The sequence below is a fragment of the Mus pahari genome, chromosome 7 (assembly GCF_900095145.1).
Source record: "Mus pahari chromosome 7, PAHARI_EIJ_v1.1, whole genome shotgun sequence".
Taxonomy (NCBI): domain Eukaryota; kingdom Metazoa; phylum Chordata; class Mammalia; order Rodentia; family Muridae; genus Mus; species Mus pahari.
In genome coordinates, this window is record NC_034596.1 from 55,654,423 (window position 1) to 55,671,542 (window position 17,120).

Below are 17,120 nucleotides of genomic sequence, written 5' to 3' on the forward strand. Positions count from 1 at the left end.
AAAAAAAAAAGAAAGAAAGAAAGAAAGAAAGAAAACAAAGAGCTATTTCTAGAGAATGTGCTTGGAACAGCTCCTTTAAGAAGAGCCTTCATGGCCAGGTATGTCAGTACACTTGCAATCCCAATCCTTATGAGGCAGAAGCAAGACCACTGCGGCAAGTTCAAGGCTAGGCAGGCTACAGAGCATGTTCCAGGCCAGCCACATACTGAGACTGCCTCAAAAACATAAATCAACGACAACAAAGATAAAGGCGAATAAAAACAAAGGAGTGACTTCAGAACCTGACCAACAGCCTGAAGGAAAAGTCAACCACAGGAAAGACTGCAAGGTTTCAGGCTGTAGGTAAAGTTGGTGTGCTCAAGGCTCAGAAAGAAATCAGTTGTAAGATAGCACATTGATCCGAAAGGCAGATTGAGCCAGGCAGAGCAGCACCTACCTCTAATCCAGCACTAGCAAATACCAAGTAAAAAACAAAGAATCCATAATGTTTTGGAGGTAGAACTACATTCACAAGCAGACTAGGTAGGAGAAGGGGTAGAAGAAAAAGAAATTTTAAAGACGTTTTCTGAAATTTTGCCTTAGATATGATAGCACCTTTTGGTTGGCGCACACCTTTAATCCTAGCACTCAGGAGGCAGAGGCAGGCAGATCTCTGAGTTCCAAGCCTGCCAAGGTCTACACAGAGAAACTCTGTCTCAGAGTATATTAGCACCTTTTGAATATCACACCAACTCAATTATGACCAAGTCATAAGATGGGTTCATACACAGCTAGTACCGTTAGTATCCTTAATAAGATATAATAGGTTTTACATGACATTTGCATCTGGTTACCAATTCACTATAACTAGAATACCAAAATTTAAGTTCTTCGTACTTAACTATAATTCTAAACAGAAAAAAAATGGATTTCTTACATAAATGAACAAGAAACAATCTATTTTTTTTCTCTCTGTTGAGATGATCTCCTGTAGCCCAGATTGGCTCTGAATTTGCTATGTAGCCAAAGATAATCTTAACAGAATTGCCCTGCCTCCACTCTCAGTACCGAGATCACAGGTGTGTGCTGGTTTCTGTGAAGCTAGGGGTTGGGCCCGGGGCCCTGTGCATGCTAGGTAAGTACTCCATTGGCACAGCTAAGAGAGCACAGACTGCAGTTCTGAACAGTATTATCACATTAGTTTTTCCATGCATTTAATTACCATAAAGGATTCAAAACTGCACGGCAAGTGGTCCTACTGCACAGGACAGGCTCGTACTGGATGGGTGGTAGGTCAGGTCTCTCCTTCAGAGGTGTAAACAGCGCTGCCACTGGGACAACCATTCTTGTAGCTTCCAGACGACTAGATGGCCAAACATTCCAACTGAACCGGACCCCATCTCGTTCTTCATTTTGTTGGATAAATTCCAAATAGGTTGTCATTGTAGCACTTGATTCTTATCTCTGTCTGAAACATAAGTCAAAAGATATTCAAAGGTCCAAAAGCCTCATAAGAAATGAGTCTAATGCTCACAAGGCAGTAAGAGGAAGAGATTTTCACTCTTCAAACTGTTGACAAGGACCAATGAGACAGGGTTAAAGGCACTTGCTGGAGGGTCTAATGAACAGAGTTTCATCCCTGGGACCCACATGGTAGAAGGGGAGAACCAAGATGCCCTCTGACCCCCAAATAAACAGATACAAAAATCATAAAATTACAAAAGATACATAGTTTTTAATTATAAAATGACAAGTTCTCATCAGACTTTCTAGGAGACCATTTAATAGTACTCCTGCTATTTCTGAAGCTCTGTGGAGAATACTAATGGCATGATAAACAAAATGCCTATTAAATGCTATCCCCAGGACATACATCTTACAGAGCCCCTCACAGGAACTGAATTCTAATTTGTCAAAGCATTTGAGATATATAATTTTAACATAATACTTTAAATTCTTAGGAGGGTTTAGGCTTCCTAGTTATTGTTTGTCACTGTTATTGTTTTGAAAGAGTCTCACTATAAAACCAGGTTGTCATGAAAACCCCCCTGCTCCAGCTGGGGCCTCCCAAGTGCTGGGATTATAAACATGTATCACCACAACCAGGTATCTTATCACCTTCTAACTGGCTGGCTAGGGTGCTGGCTTCCCCAGCTAGAGTACAGTCCTGCCTCTGGCTCTTAAGCTGGAAAGAGTGGTTACTCATGGATGAAAGCTAAAGAACCCAAATGCATGAAAGTATAGTATTCCAAATACTAATGCACAAAACGAAGACAATCAGGTTTTAAAAAATTGAAGCTGGAGAGATAGCAATAGTTATGAACACTCATAGCTCTTTGCAGAGCAACTCGGTGCCATGTATGCACCAGAAAGCAGGCCCTCACCAGATACCCAATATAGCATCTTGATTTGGATTTCTTTCAAAACTGAGACGTTTCTAGTCAATGAAAGTGCTGAGAAGACCGAGCTGGGAAGGAACTTAGATGTAGTCATATCTAGGATTCATTCTGTGAGCCCGTGCACACTGATGGACGAGGCTGATGGAAACTAGCAGGCTTGAATGACTTTCCACCTGTTGCTGGCCTGTTCACGAGGCTCTGTCCTCGGAAAAAGAAGCAACAAGCCCCTGTGGTATAACCAGCAGGGAAAGGCATGGTGGTGCATGCTTGTAACCCCAGCACTAGGGGACACTAAGATAGAAGGATTGCTGTAACCTGGGCTACCCGTTGACAGAATGAAACCCTGTCTCAAAGTAACAAAACTAAAAGTAATGGGGGAGAAGAGCAAGGGAGCAGAAGTCATATATAAGAAAATGATTGCATGAATAAAAATCATCTTTTTTGCTTCCCCTCTCCCCTCCTCCATTAGAATGCAGTCTTCAGGGCTGGTGAGATGGCTCAGTGGGTAAGAGCACCCAACTGCTCTTCCGAAGGTCCAGAGTTCAAATCCCAGCAACCACATGGTGGCTCATAACCATCCGTAACAAGATCTGACTCCCTCTTNTAAAAAAAAAAAAATGTAGTCTTCACATACTTGTTTTATTTTTGGCTTTGGTGTTTTTGTTTTAGGATATAAAAGTAAACATGTTTTTCTTTGGATCCTCAATACTGTTTAAAAATATAAGAAGGTCCTGAGAACCACTGCCTTAGTTCCCTTTCACTGAGAAAGATTAAAAGATCTAGAAAGTGTTCACACTTAGGCAACAACAGGGTTAAATTTCTAAAATAGGCTATGGACTGGACCCATATCTAAAATGCTTCTTTAAATGATTCATGTTTATTGTATGTCCACTGGTGTTGGTCTGTATATATGTATGTGTGAAGGCATCAGATTCCCTGGAACTGGAGTTACAGACAGTTGTGAGTGGCCACGTGGGTGCTGGAAAAACCCTGGTCCTCTGGAAGAGCAGCAGAGGCTCTTGATGGCTGAGCCATCTCACCGGGCCCTGGACTGAATTCTACTCCACATCCTCATATTTTATTAGGACATACAAAATGTCACCTAAGTGATATGTGAGCACAGTATCCCTTTTCTCTCAGCCTCTCTCTCCTCTCTAAAGCCACAGATCCACTCCCTGCAGTTCACTGAACATCTTAGCACTCTCACTTCCCAGCAGTCATTTGAAGCAAGTAGCACCCTGTTCTTACTTTGTCCTGCTACATGGTCATGCACAGCTTCCTTACTTCTCTTTCCAAAGTAGTAACTGTTCACGCTTCGAATCACAAAGCCCTCCTTGAAATCCCTGTCACAAACCTCCTTAATGTGATGCTCTATTTGGCAAGCACCTTATCATCTAATAGGAACATTAGCCTAAAAATAGAGCCAAGCTTGTTGGAACAGGACTTTAATCCTAGCACTCAGAAGGCAGAAGCAGATGGATCTCTTGTCAGTTCCAGACCTGCCATAGTGAGACCCTGTTTGAAATACACACACACACACACACGCACACATCCTGAAATATTGTTAGAATACAGATTTTACAAACTCATCTTTTTAAAAAGTGATGTAAAATACAAAAGACCATTCTTTTTTTTTAAAAAAGTCACATTTTTTCAACAATTTATAGCAGTGATGACTATTTTAATTAAATAATTTCTCTTGATAGAGCCAAGCATTATGTCACTTTACCATCACACAGCAATTTCCTATATCCTGAAAGGCTTTCTATAGTATCGTTTTTCTCTATTCCATTTTAACCCCCTTACGCATTCCTAATGGGAAAACATACAAATTTTAAGTAAATTAGTTATCTGTTACCATCTTACCTTCCTACATTTCAGTTGCAAATTTCTTTTATATATATTTATTTCATTTTTGTGTATTGGTGTTTTGCCTGTATCTGCCTGTATACTATGTGTGTGCAGTACCTGTAGAAGCCAGAAGAGGGCGGTGGATCCTCTACCAATGGAGTTGCTTGTTAACCAGTAATGAGCCTGGGGGGGTTGAGAGGAAAGGTGTGTGGGTATGTTACAAATGGTTGTAAATAGGTAATGAGCCACTGTGTGTATATGTGTATTACAAATGGTTGTAAGCCAGTAGTGAGTTCTGTGTGTGTGTGTGTTTCTGTGCCTGTGTATGTATTCATGTGGATGTGCAACCAGTGCTCTTAACTTCTTCCCAACCCCAGTTGTAAAATTTCCAATGAAATAGACTGAGTAACAAATTCTGGCTCTTGGGCAATAAACTTCTCTGGCCTTCAAAATTTCACATCAGTTATAAGAGAATTTTGGGAGCAGTAATACTATAGGTCTTTGAAACAAAAAATGAAGGACCTCTAAAGATGCTGGAAAGAAGGAAGATGTAATATGCATTTAAATTTAAATGTCTTTCAGCAAATATGCCCAGCTATCCGTGGTTTAGGGTGGGGTTGTGTTAAGGCACGACAGAAGTTTAGCTGACAAGATGAATTAAACGTCTCCACTCTAGTCTACCTATGGATTTATTGTAACTCTTACTCCTCATTTCCCACAAACAGTAAAGCTCTACAGACAGAATGAATGCCCCAGTGCACGGTATTGCTCAGTTCTGAAACCTGATCATTAGTAACCAAGGCCCCAGGCACTAGCTATACCTGGTGGCTTTTTCTTTAACCTTTCTTTATAAGGCCCAAGGCCGAATTACAGGTGATGTAGTCACCTGGGTTCAAAGTCTAGGGCACTCCTGAGCAGCCAAGAAACGAACCTAGAGGCCCCAGGGCACAGGAGCCTTGGGCAGGGTTGGCAAAGCGTGTCACCCAGGAGGTGGGGGTGGGTGGGTGCAGAGCCAGATGCTCAGACCCTCGGTCTCCATCCCTCTCCTGTCCTTCCACCTAAACTAGGAGGACTAGAGACGAGGGCGCTCCGTCGCCATGACAAGCACAGGGCTCAGCGCTCCCGGTTCGGTGCTGGGCCACAGCCTCCGGCACGCCCCGCTGCTTAGGCTAGAGCACAGCCGGGACAGAGCCGACAATCCCGAGACTCCGGCCCGCCGCCCGCCTCCCAGCTCCGATTAGGACCCCGGTGGAGCAGAGGTGGCTGCCACGCCAGTCCTCACCACAGTACCTTCCCAGAAGCTCCGTGACGGCCACAGCCTCCGCCTTGCACAGTCGGTCCGCTCCGAAGCCCAGTGGCAGCGGTGGCACCGCGATCAGGGGCGGCCCCGCCCCGCCCCCGGCCTGTAGGAGGGCCTGGGCCAGGACAACATGGCTGGTGCCGTCTCTGCCACGTCAAAGGGGAGGAGGCGGGGAGGGGCGACCAGCGGAGGGGCGGGGCAGGCGGGAGCAAAGGGGCGGGAACTGTCCCGGAAAGGGCGGGGCCTGCAGGAGTAATGGGCGCTGAGTGGCGGAAAAGATGAACCGGAGTAATAAAGAGGGTGGGGCGAGCGTGAAAGAAGGCCAAGCAGAGGGCGGGGACAATACAGGAAGGGGCGGGGCGAGCAGGAAGCGATGCGATCACCGGGGCGGGTGGAGGAAGGGAGGTAACCGGAGCAATAGAAGGTGGGATCTGTCGGAGCAGCTCGGCTGCGGAGCTCCAGGGGGCAGGAGGCTGTGCGTAGTATTAAGGTTAAAATAGCCGAGTGGGCAGCACTGGGAGGCAGAGGCAGACAGATTTCTGAGTTCGAGGCCAGCCTGGTCTACAGAGTGAGCTCCAGGACAGCCAGGGCTACACAGAGAAACCCTGTCTCTTAAAAAAAACAAAACAAAACAAAACAAACAAACAAAAAACAAAAATACCCGAGTAGGGCATTGCTAGCAACGAAGAAAAAAATTGTTGGGCTGGTGAGATGGCTCAGTGGGTAAGAGCACCCAACTGCTCTTCCGAAGGTCTGGAGTTCAAATCCCAGCAACCACATGATGGCTCACAACCATCCGTAACAAGATCTGACGCCCTCTTCTGGAGTGTCTGAAGACAACTACAGTGTACTTACATATGATAAATAAATAAATCTTAAAAAAAAAAAAAAATTGTTAACCTCCAGATGTAGCTCTCGCTTCTACGGTTTGCTTGAACGATTGTTTTCCTGTTTTCTAGTATATAGAAAAAGCTCTTGCAAGTTCTTTCCTGACAGTGTATCCGTGTCCAAAGAGGAGAAAGAACGAAGCACGAGTTAACAATTATCTGATGTATTCGCTAGAAAAATAGATGCTCAGATTCTCCTAACTTTGAATTTTCGTCTGTGTGTTGTCAAGACCTGATGAGCCAATGAGAAGGCTCGGCTCAGGAACCTCACTTCCCTAGCACTCACAAGGCAGAAAAGGAAACTTTACTCCCAGAAGTTGTATTCTGACCACCTCACTAATCCACATGCAATCGCAAAATTGTAATTTCAAAGTTTGTAAGTAGCTCACTCGGCTAGTGGTGATGGTTCATGCCTGTCATCTCAATAGTCAAGATTAAAATTTTTTTAAAAAGGCAGCCCAGCTTACGTTACATTGCAAACTGTAGACCCTTCTAGGCCACAGAAAAGACAATCTCAAAAACCTAAAAAGTATCCTGGTGTGATACTTGGTACTCCTGAAGCTGAGGCAAGAGGATCGGATCACTACAAGTTTGAGGCTCCTTGAGCTACCTAATGAGTTCCAGAACAGCCTCAGCTAAACGTTAAGATGCTACCCGAAAAAGCGAAAAACAAAACAAAACAAAAAGTTCTGCATTCATCCACTTTGTTCCCAACGAGATCAGAAAGACACCACCCTAAAGGGTTGTAAGATTTAGACGAATGTAACGTGTTTACAAATGGTTAAAGACAGCCGGGCGTGATGGCGCATGCCAGCACTCGGGAGGCAGAGGTAGGCGGATTTCTGAGTTCGAGGCCAGCCTGGTCTATAGAGTGAGTTACAGGACAGCCAGGGCGATACAGAGAAACCCTGTCTCGAAAAAAAACAAAAAAACAAAACAAAAAAAAAAGGCAATTATATTGTTCATTAATTAAAAAAAAATAAAGATTACAAAATTCATCCCCAAGCTGTAGAAGAGAAAATGGGATTACAGCGACCTAGAAACTCTTCGGGAACCACTTCTGCCAGGAATTATCCTCGCGCGCGCTACATTCCACCACCGGAGCCATAAGCTTGATGCAACCCGCGGGTTTCCACGGGTTTCCTCCCGTGCGGCTCCGCCCCCTTACGCCGGTGGCCTCGGCGGAGGTCGCTCAGGCGCCTGCGCCCAGAGTAGGCACGGCGCAGGCGCCGATCGAGCCTGGCGGGAGCGAGAACCATGGCGTGGGTTCCTGCCGAGTCTGCGGTGGAAGAGTTGATGCCACGGTTGTTACCTGTGGAACCCTGTGACTTGACGGAAGGTTTCGATCCCTCGGTCCCCCCCAGGACACCTCAGGAATATCTGAGGAGGGTGCAGTGAGTGATTTTTGCCCCGTGCTAGTGGGCTGGTGGTCGTGCCCCTGTGTACAGCCCTGGTGCCGCGCCTGACCCTTGCTGTGCAGCAGCCCCTCCTCTGTTTGCGTTCCTATCTTTCGGGAGGTCCAGGAAATCTAAGCTCTTATTACATCCTACGGTTGGCAAATATCTTTTGAACTTGATTGCACGTTAAGACGTGTGTTCTTAAATTTCTTTGCTTTTAATCTAGGTATCAGGCGTTTCGTTCTTTCATTGGGAGCTTGAATTTTATTTGCCATTACATAATGAAGTAAAATACATCTATTCTACAAAGCGAAATAATACTAAGTGTCATTATATGTATTACTTAATTGTAGGATCGAAGCAGCCCAGTGTCCAGATGTTGTGGTAGCCCAGATTGACCCAAAGAAGTTGAAAAGGAAGCAAAGTGTGAACATTTCTGTGAGTTTTACTAACCACCCGGGAGTATTTTAACAGCACACACATACACAACACTAAAGCTTTCCTATCATAATCAAGAATATCAGTTATGGTGCGTATAAGATTAGATTGCTCCTTATAAAGTTAGACACCGCTTGGAAGCTAACACCGGAGTGTTTTGGTCTGGAGGCCAGCCTTCATTGAGACCCTCTGAAAAATGTGTGTGTGTTTGTGTGTGTGTGTGTGTCATTTAAAAGATTACTTCCCCCCACCCCAAAAGAAGTACTTCAAGTGTTTACTAATATTGACCTTTATAAATAATTAAGGATATCTTTTCTGGATATACCTTTATAGTTATTTTTCTTTTTTTTTTTTTTTTTTTTGGTTTTTCGAGACAGGGTTTCTCTGTATAGCCCTGGCTGTCCTGGAACTCACTCTGTAGACCAGGCTGGCCTCGAACTCAGAAATCCGCCTGCCTCTGCCTCCCGAGTGCTGGGATTAAAGGCGTGCGCCACCACGCCCAGCCTGTCCACACTCTTTACTCATTTGCTTATCCACCACACTTTATATTAAGCAGTTAGGTTGTGCTGGGCACTAGGAACACAACAGGATAATAAAGAAAAGGTCTAAAGGCCAGGCCTGTTGGTAAGCATGCTTGTAATCCTAGCACTTGGAAGTAGAGACAAAAGGGTCAAGAAGTCCAGGTCATTCTCAACTACATGGAAGATTCCAGGATCCCCTTGGAGTATATGAGACTCTCATCTCAGAAAGAAAGAAGAAAACTTCCCTATGCTTGTACAGTATCAGTCTCCTGAAGGGCACAAAGAATAGCCAAATCATTACATCATCTGGTCATTGCATGAAGGAAATAAAGAGCACTCAGCAGTCAAAACTATAGGGCTAGAGAGATGGCTCAGTGGTTAAGAGCCCTGGGTGTTCTTCCAGAGGACGCAGGTTCAATTCTGAGCACCTAGATGGTGGCTCACAACCATCTCTAGCTCTGCTTCCAAGGGATCTGATGCTCTCTTTACACCTTTTCAGGTAAAAAAAAAAAAAATAGGGCTGGAGAGATGGCTCCGCAGTGAAGAGCACTGACTACTCTTCCAAGGGTCCTGAGTGAGTTCAAATCCCAGCAACCACATGGTGGCTTACAACCATCTGTAATGAGATATGACACTTCCTCTTCTGGAGTGTCTGAAGACAACTACAGTGTACTTACATATAATAAATAAATAAATTTTAAAAATATATCTCTCAGCCATTTATGGTAGTACATGGTTTTAACACTAGCACAGAGGAATCAGGCTGGCCCGGTCTACATAGGTATTTCCAGGACAGCCAAGACCACATAAGGAGACCCTATGTGGAGAACAAAACAAAACAAAACTTGGGAGTAGGAGTGTGTTTCCTCAGGGAAGATTATATTAAACCTGAGGTCAGGTTTTCTGTTTTTCAAGGTTTTTGACAATTTTATGTTTGAAGTAATTCCTTTAATGTTTATAATTAGGATATTTTAATTAATACACTATGCATTTTATATAACCTCACATGTTTTCACTAGATGCACATGATCTCATGTATACTTGGTCTTTTTTCAAGTTTACCCCACTGAGTTTTGTTAGACAGTGGTACCTGATTATTTGGGGGGGGGTTCAAACACTTTTTTAGACTTGTTTCTGTTTTTGTTGTTTATTTTATGTATGAGTGCTCTGATGCATGTAAACCTGCAGGCCAGAAAAGGGCATCAGATCCTATTACAGATGGTTGTGAGCCACCATGTGGTTGCTGGGAATTGAACTCGGGACTCTGGAAGAGCAGCCAGTGCTCTTAACAGCTGAGCCGTCTCTCTAGCTTGACATTTGCTCACTTGTTAAATGTGTGCTATTTTGGAAAATAAAAGTAAGACTTAAAAAAAAAAAAAAAAAGTAAGACTTGGCATGTTGAGTATTTAGCCACCTTGTTTGACAACTCTGGGGTTTCAGTCATCACCATGCCAACCCCCACCTGTTGAGCATCTTTACGTTATTGGGTATATTTTGACCATCCCCAAATTATTTAGGGTATATCTCTTTTTTGTTGTTGTTTTTCTTCACTGTTCTAGAACCTTCAGCCAGCACACACTTTTAATCCCAGCATTTGGGAGACAGAGGCAAGTGGATCTCTTTGAGTTTGAGGCCAGCCTCATCTAGTGATCTGAAGGAGTTCCAGGCATCCAAGGCTACACAAAGAGACCCTATCTAGGGGTGGGGGAAGTTATATTCTTCAAGTTCATAGAATTTATATTTCATAGAAACGTCATCCATAATCATTCAGGCTATATTTTTTAGTCAGATGCCAAAGGGTCTGTTTTATTAACTGGTACATAGATTGTAAAGTGAACTGCCTGCTTTTCTGCCCTGATAAAATGTGCCTTTATGTTCTTATATAATGTTCTCATTCACTGAAATGATTTTACTCTAATTCTGCAGACATAAGATTCTAGTTACAACACTAACATTCACTCTAACATGTGTGAACTGATTTCCAGCTTTCCGGATGCCAGCCTGCCCCTGAAGGTTATTCCCCAACACTTCAGTGGCAGCAACAACAAGTGGCACATTTTTCAACTGTTCGACAGGCAAGTGTCCTTTTAATGAAATTAACCTCCTTCGGGTATATTTCTGTTCTTAGACTAATTAGAAAAAAGTATGAGTGAGTTAACAAATTGTTCTAATCCTTAAACATACTGGTATGTATTTTCTGTGAATGTTTAAAATTTTATACAAAAACTTTTTAGTTTTTCATTCTTTGAAGATCATTCATTTTTCTTCCTTTAGAGTGTGCACAAGCATAGAAATCACTGGAAATCTCAACAGTTGGATAGTAATGTGACAATGGTATGTGAGTTTCTTGGCTTACATTATCCAGTGTGTACCTGTGTGAATAATCTTTAAAGAGTTAATTGGTTAGTCTTTATTGTTTTTATTTTCCATCATATGCCATTATGTAAGTTTATCAGTTTGATATAGTAGTAACCTGAACCAGTTCAAAATTTTTTTTGCTTCTCTTTTTTTTTGAGAGTATCACTATATCACCCCAGCTGGAATGGGACCCATTCTATAGACCTGGCAAACTCAGACACGGGGGTCCGCCTGCCTCTGCCTCCCGAGTGCTGGGATTAAAGGCGTGTAGCCACGCCTGGCCCAGGACTGTTTTAATCTTGAGAGATTTAGGGTAGATGTTGTTGTCGGGGTCAAAATAGAGTATTAATGGTGTATCAGTTGTAGTAAAATAAGTAAATAAGGCTGAGAAGTTGCAAAGTGTTCTTAGGTGTTACTGCCTCGTAATAGTCGTTCTCTATGTGTACACACAAGGGAATAATAGAGAGGCCATCAGATTGGACTAGACTTCACTCATGCCTCCAGCAGCAGTCACAGCCTACAGTTCTGGCAGTGAGAGCTGCAGCATAGGGATTTAAAGGGCAACATGCGCAGTTATGTCCTTAACTAGTGCCGAGTCTTTGTGTTGGGACAGTCAGAATGTATGAAACCTTCACTGTTTTGTTTTGTTTTGGTTCCAAAACTTTTAGTTGTTTATTTCTTGCCTTTGAAGTACCCTTCAGTGATTTCTTTGGCTTCATGTATTTTTACTGTTCAACATAAAAACAAATAGAAATAAGTTTTGTTTTTTTTTTTTTCTTTTAGCCAAAATCTGAAGATGAAGAAGGCTGGAAAAAATTTTGTCTGGGTGAAAGGTTATGTGCTGAAGGGGCCACTGGACCATCTACAGAGGAAAGCCCTGGGATCGATTATGTACAAGTAGGTGGTGGCATAGGTAAACACACCAAGTGACCCAAAGGGCAGACATCTGTTAGGGTATTGGAACCATCAGTCCACAGCCTCTGCCAGATTCAGACTGCAGCCTGCTTGTGTACACCTCATGACCTGAGAGCCGTGTGCTCTTTCACAGACTGTGAAAGACAAAGCTGAGTCCCAGCACTTGCGAGGCAGAGGCAGGTAGATCTCTGTGTGTCCGAGGATAGCCTGGACTACGCAGAGAAACCCTGTCAAGTCTGACTGAGATGATGTGTGACTGGCAAAGATCAGGACTGTCGGATTCTGTGTAGGAGGTGCTTACCAGCCTCTCACTTAGGTCATGGCTGTTGACTTAGTGTCAATCAGGTTTGTCAAATAATGTACTGGGCTCCTATCCCTTTAGTGTCAGTTATGTGATAATCTTACTAATTAAAAGATACTCTATTGCAAAGGCATTTTTTGTTTGTTTTATTTGGGACAGGGTCTCCTTGCCTAGATGGCCTTGCCACCCCTTCACCCCCCCCCCCCCAGAGTCATCTGGGTAGCTAGGGTAACAAGTGTACATTATCTTGTCTACCTAGGATTTGGGGCTTGGTGCTTTGTTCTGATCTGGGTATTTTGTGAAGCAGGGTTGGAATTAATAAAGACATTTTAGCATGAATTCAAAGCACAAAGGCCAGTGGAGAAAGAGACACTCAGAATACACACCCTAGAACATCAGTGTGGAGAAGCTCAAGAGTCACTTTAGGGTTTTGGTGTCTTGCCTTGTTTTGCTTTGTTTTTAAAATTATTGGGCCAGGGTTAAATATTAAGTTATAAGTACTCAGAAACAAAGGAAAACATGATAATTAGAAAATTCTTGTTTTTGTTTTGTTTTGTGTCTTTTGTCTTGTCAGATAGGGACTCACTGTGTAGCCCTGGCTGGCCTGGAATTCCTTGTGTAGACCGGTCTGTTCTCAAACTCAGAGACCCTCCTGCCTGTTTCCTGAGTGCTGGGAGTCATACCTGACGCAATTAGGAAATTTTTAGAGTAATTAATACTTATTCTTCACATGAGATCTTGAGAGTACATTTCAGTTTTTGGTGACTTTGTGGAGGACATTGAGACAGTCTTACCCAGGCTGGCCTAGAAGTCACAGTAACCCAGAATGACCTGACTTCAAATCCTCATGATGCCATGATAATCATACATTTTGTGGCTAAGTCCTTGTTCTTCACAACTGACCTGCCTATAAGTTTGAAGGTGTTCCCATCAAACCCATTGTGAGTGCCAGCTCAGTGCCTTCAAGCCTGACAGCTTGTGTTCAATCACCAGAACCCACATGGTGGAAGGAGAAGTCAACTCCTGAAGATAGTCCTTCCATGTACACACATACACACACACACATATACACATACACTCACAGAGATACATGAAATTTTTAGAAATCACTCAGTGATCCTCCGGCCTCAGTCCAACAAGTACTAAGTGCTAAGATTACAAATGTGTGCCACCATGCCTGGCTAAGAATATGATTTTAATAAATTAAATTTTAAAGGTATGAAATTTTTAAGAATGCTACTTGGAAACATTAGCTTTCTTCATTTGAGGCAGTTTTATATATTCTACTATAGCAAGCCAAGTCAGTAACAGTTTGTAAGGAAGTCGAGCGAGGAGGCAAGCGCACATGCCTGGTGCCCATGGAGGCTAGACAGGGGCATCGGATCCCAGGAGCTGGTGTCTCAGGTGACTGAGAGCCAACTGTATGGGTGCTGGGAACTGAACTTGGGGTAGTAAATACCCCTCACTGCTGAGCCATCTCTCCAGCCACTTTGCCTCTTATTGTTTGTTTGTTTGTTTGTTTGTTTTTCCCACAGTACCAAGACTTAAGCCCAGTGTCTATCAGAGCTAGACCCCCTAGCCTGTGGATTTTTTCCTGTCTTTTATTGGGCAAGAAACTTATCAGTTTGCACAGAAGTAAATGAAGCCCTTCTTGTGTTATCATTTAGTAAATCTGTCTTTTTTTTTTTTTTTTTCAGGTTGGTTTTCCTCCCTTGCTTAGTATTGTGAGCAGAATGAATCAGGTAATTGTCATCAAATAATACATAGTCTTTTGCTTACAGTGCATATGAAAGGGTTTGAATCTACTTACCCAGTGTTTACAGCCTTATCCTAGGCCTGCAATGATTTTGATTACATTTTAGTGTAGGAAGTTAATAACTGAGGAAACAGAATTTTATCATGAAACAAAGGATCCCTGACAGTGGAGCTTGTGTTCCTGACATGGTGCTAAGTATTCATTTGTGTACATTCCAGTTATAAGTGCTAAGTCAGCATCCAAAACTTACTAAGTAAGGCCAAGACACAGTTCTAGTTGTAAAGGGCCTGCCTCAGCATGTAGTCTGTGAAGACTGATAACTTATTGTACCAAAGGGGGAAAACAAATGGGATTTCATTCATCAGTCTTGGAGGAGTAGAGACTTTTTATTGTGCAGCAATGAAGCCAGTTACTGCACGTCTTTAATCCCAGCACTCAGAGGCAGCGGCAGGTGGGTCTCTGCGTTTGAGGCCAGCCTGATCTGTACATCAAGCTCCAGCATTGCCAGGGCTCTGTAGAGAGACCTGTCTCAGAAAGGAAAGATGTAGCTATAGTAAGGTCTCTTACTTGAATTTTGTATTAACATTTAAGGAAGGAAATATTCTGAAGCGTTGATAATTTCATTTCTATAATTTTCTTTTTTTTTTTTTTTTTTTTTAAGATTTATTTATTGTTATATGTAAGTACACTGTAGTTGTCTTCAGACACTCCAGAAGAGGGCATCAGATCTCATTGCGGATGGTTATGAGCCACCATGTGGTTGCTGGGATTTGAACTCAGGACCTTTGAAAGAGCAGTCAGTGCTCTTACCCACTCAGCCATTTCACCAGCCCCATTTCTATAATTTTCAAACATTCTTCTCTAGCCAAGTTTGTTTCTCCTGAGATTTGGTTTTCAAGTTAATCTGAATTGGTAAATAAACTGAAGGATCTTTTTGTAGGAGTATTTGAAAAAGTAGTTACAAACTACTTTTTTGAGCCTAAGATTTAAAGCCTAAGTTTATACTTTAGAGTATAAAAATATTTCTCTTAAAAGACTTCATATCCATGTATGCAGACTCATGCCTGTAAATAGTAGCACTCCAGAGGCAAAGGCAGGAGGATGGCCACAAGTTCAAGTTCAAGGTCCGTCTGCTCCATATTGTGAATTCAGGCAGACCAGGGCTACAAAGTGAGATGCTGTCTCAAAAAACAAAACAAAAAGCCAGTTGCTAGGTGTAAGCCATCCAATGAGATTACTCGTTACTCATGGTGTCAAGCCACAGTTAATGGAACTCATATTGAACTTCTCAGTATTTTACCTCTAATGTCACTGTTTCCTGCCCCGCCTCTCCCTCCCTCCCTTCCTCTCTCCACTCCACCCCCACCCCCCATCCTTGTCTCTTTTTTTAAAGGCAACCATTACTAGTGTCTTGGAATATCTAAGTAATTGGTTTGGAGAAAGAGACTTTACTCCAGAATTGGTAAGATTGCATCTTTTTCTTTTCATTATATAGGCAAAATTACATTTACTTATGTGAGGTGTGACTGTAGTTTTTATACTTATATATGTATGTGTGTGCACATATAAGTATTCATGTGTTCTGCATATAAAATCTTGTATATAAGTGTATTAGTCAGGGTTCTCTAGAGTCACAGAACTTATGGGTAGTCTCAATATAGTAAAGCAATTTGTTGATGACTTATAGTCTGCAGTCCAACTCCCAACAATGGTTGGCAGCAGCTGAGAATGGAAGTCCATGGATCTAGCAGTTGCTCAGTCAGTCCCACATGGCAAACAGTCAAAGGAGAGAGAGAGAGAGTCCTCCTTCTTCCAATGTCCTTATGTAGTTCTCCAGCAGAAGGTGTAGCCCAGATTAAAGGCCACCACACCTTTAATCCCAGATGACCTTGAACTCCCTGTCTTAATCTCCTGGAATTCATAGCCACTATGCCTCAAGATCTCCATACCAAGATCCAGGTCAGAAATTTGTATCTCCCAGCCTCCAGATTAGGATCACTGGTGAGCCTTCCAGTTCTGGATTGTAGTTCATTCTAGATATAGTCAGGTTGACAACCAGGAATAACTACTACAATAAGTAAGGACCTTATACCAGAAAATAAGTCAATATATTTTCCTCCTTGAGAAAGCCATAGGGACTGGGAATGACATGACATCTACCTGTAAATTGCAGTTCTTGAGAAGTGAACACAGTAGTGTGAGTGCAGCCTTAGCTTCATAGTGAATTGCAGCTCATCCTAGGCTGCCAAGATCTTGTCTCAAAGGTAGAAACAAGCCGAGCAGTGGTGGCGTAGGCCTTTAATCCCAGCACAGGCAGATTTCTGAGTTCCGGGACAGCCAGAGCTACACAGAAAAACCTTGTCTCGGAAAACCAAAAAAAAAAAAAAAAAGTAGAAACAAGGTGCAAACAATAGCAGCAACCACTGCATTGCATTCGTTATTCTACGGCCGTTTTATACAATTCTTCACTAAGAATTTATAAGCTGTCCCTTTTACAGGTAATAAAATATAGCTGAGTTTAGTAGATTGTTTATAGTCACACAGTCTGTCAGAGGCAGAGGTCACATTTCATCACTATAACTTCACTTGGGGCTTTTTCATCCTTTTAAGCCACTTTTTAAAAATGAAGTGGAGTTGGAGTTTATTAAAGATAATTTCATACAAAACTTAAGCACAGGCATTAAAGGAAAAACTTTCTAAAGAAAAATTAAGGCATACCAGGAACCTGGGTGTGGTCTTCTCTGAGAGCCACTCTTTCACATCCTCAGTCAGGTTTAGTAGCACATAAACCTGCAATCCTAGGACTGGGTAGGCAAAGGTGGGCAAATCACATGTGAGTTCAAGGCCAGCCTAGGCCTGAGGCCAGCTAGGACTACAAAGTAAACCTTGTCTTTTTTTCATGAGATAATACACATTAAAATCAATGCTACTGGCCGGGCGTGGTGGCGCACGCCTTTAATCCCAGCACTCGGGAGGCAGAGGCAGGCGGATTTCTGAGTTTGAGGCCAGCCTGGTCTA

The 17,120-nt window shown here is 42.8% G+C and overlaps 1 protein-coding gene and 1 long non-coding RNA gene across 3 annotated transcripts in view; one reads left to right on the forward strand and one right to left on the reverse strand.

Annotated features, from left to right (window-relative positions):
• Nucleotides 1–1,414: 1,414 nt before the first annotated feature.
• On the reverse strand, nucleotides 1,415–5,676 carry LOC115064409. Its single transcript, XR_003844250.1, has 3 exons — nucleotides 5,520–5,676; nucleotides 4,347–4,412; nucleotides 1,415–1,447 (listed from the first exon to the last, which is right to left on the reverse strand). It is a non-coding gene; the product is annotated as an uncharacterized LOC115064409 (long non-coding RNA).
• Nucleotides 5,677–7,584: 1,908 nt separating this feature from the next.
• The window catches only part of Gemin2 (gem nuclear organelle associated protein 2), a 15,484-nt gene continuing 5,948 nt past the window's right edge, over nucleotides 7,585–17,120 (forward strand). Inside the window, exons 1-7 of one of the 2 annotated variants that reach the window (XM_021202251.2) lie at nucleotides 7,585–7,810; nucleotides 8,167–8,251; nucleotides 10,758–10,847; nucleotides 11,047–11,106; nucleotides 11,914–12,027; nucleotides 14,044–14,088; nucleotides 15,496–15,564. In XM_021202251.2, the coding sequence (XP_021057910.1) occupies nucleotides 7,674–7,810; nucleotides 8,167–8,251; nucleotides 10,758–10,847; nucleotides 11,047–11,106; nucleotides 11,914–12,027; nucleotides 14,044–14,088; nucleotides 15,496–15,564 (600 nt within the window). In that variant the 5' untranslated portion in view covers nucleotides 7,585–7,673. The remainder of the gene's footprint in view (nucleotides 7,811–8,166; nucleotides 8,252–10,757; nucleotides 10,848–11,046; nucleotides 11,107–11,913; nucleotides 12,028–14,043; nucleotides 14,089–15,495; nucleotides 15,565–17,120) is intronic. The other variant, XM_029540829.1, reaches the window with a different exon arrangement.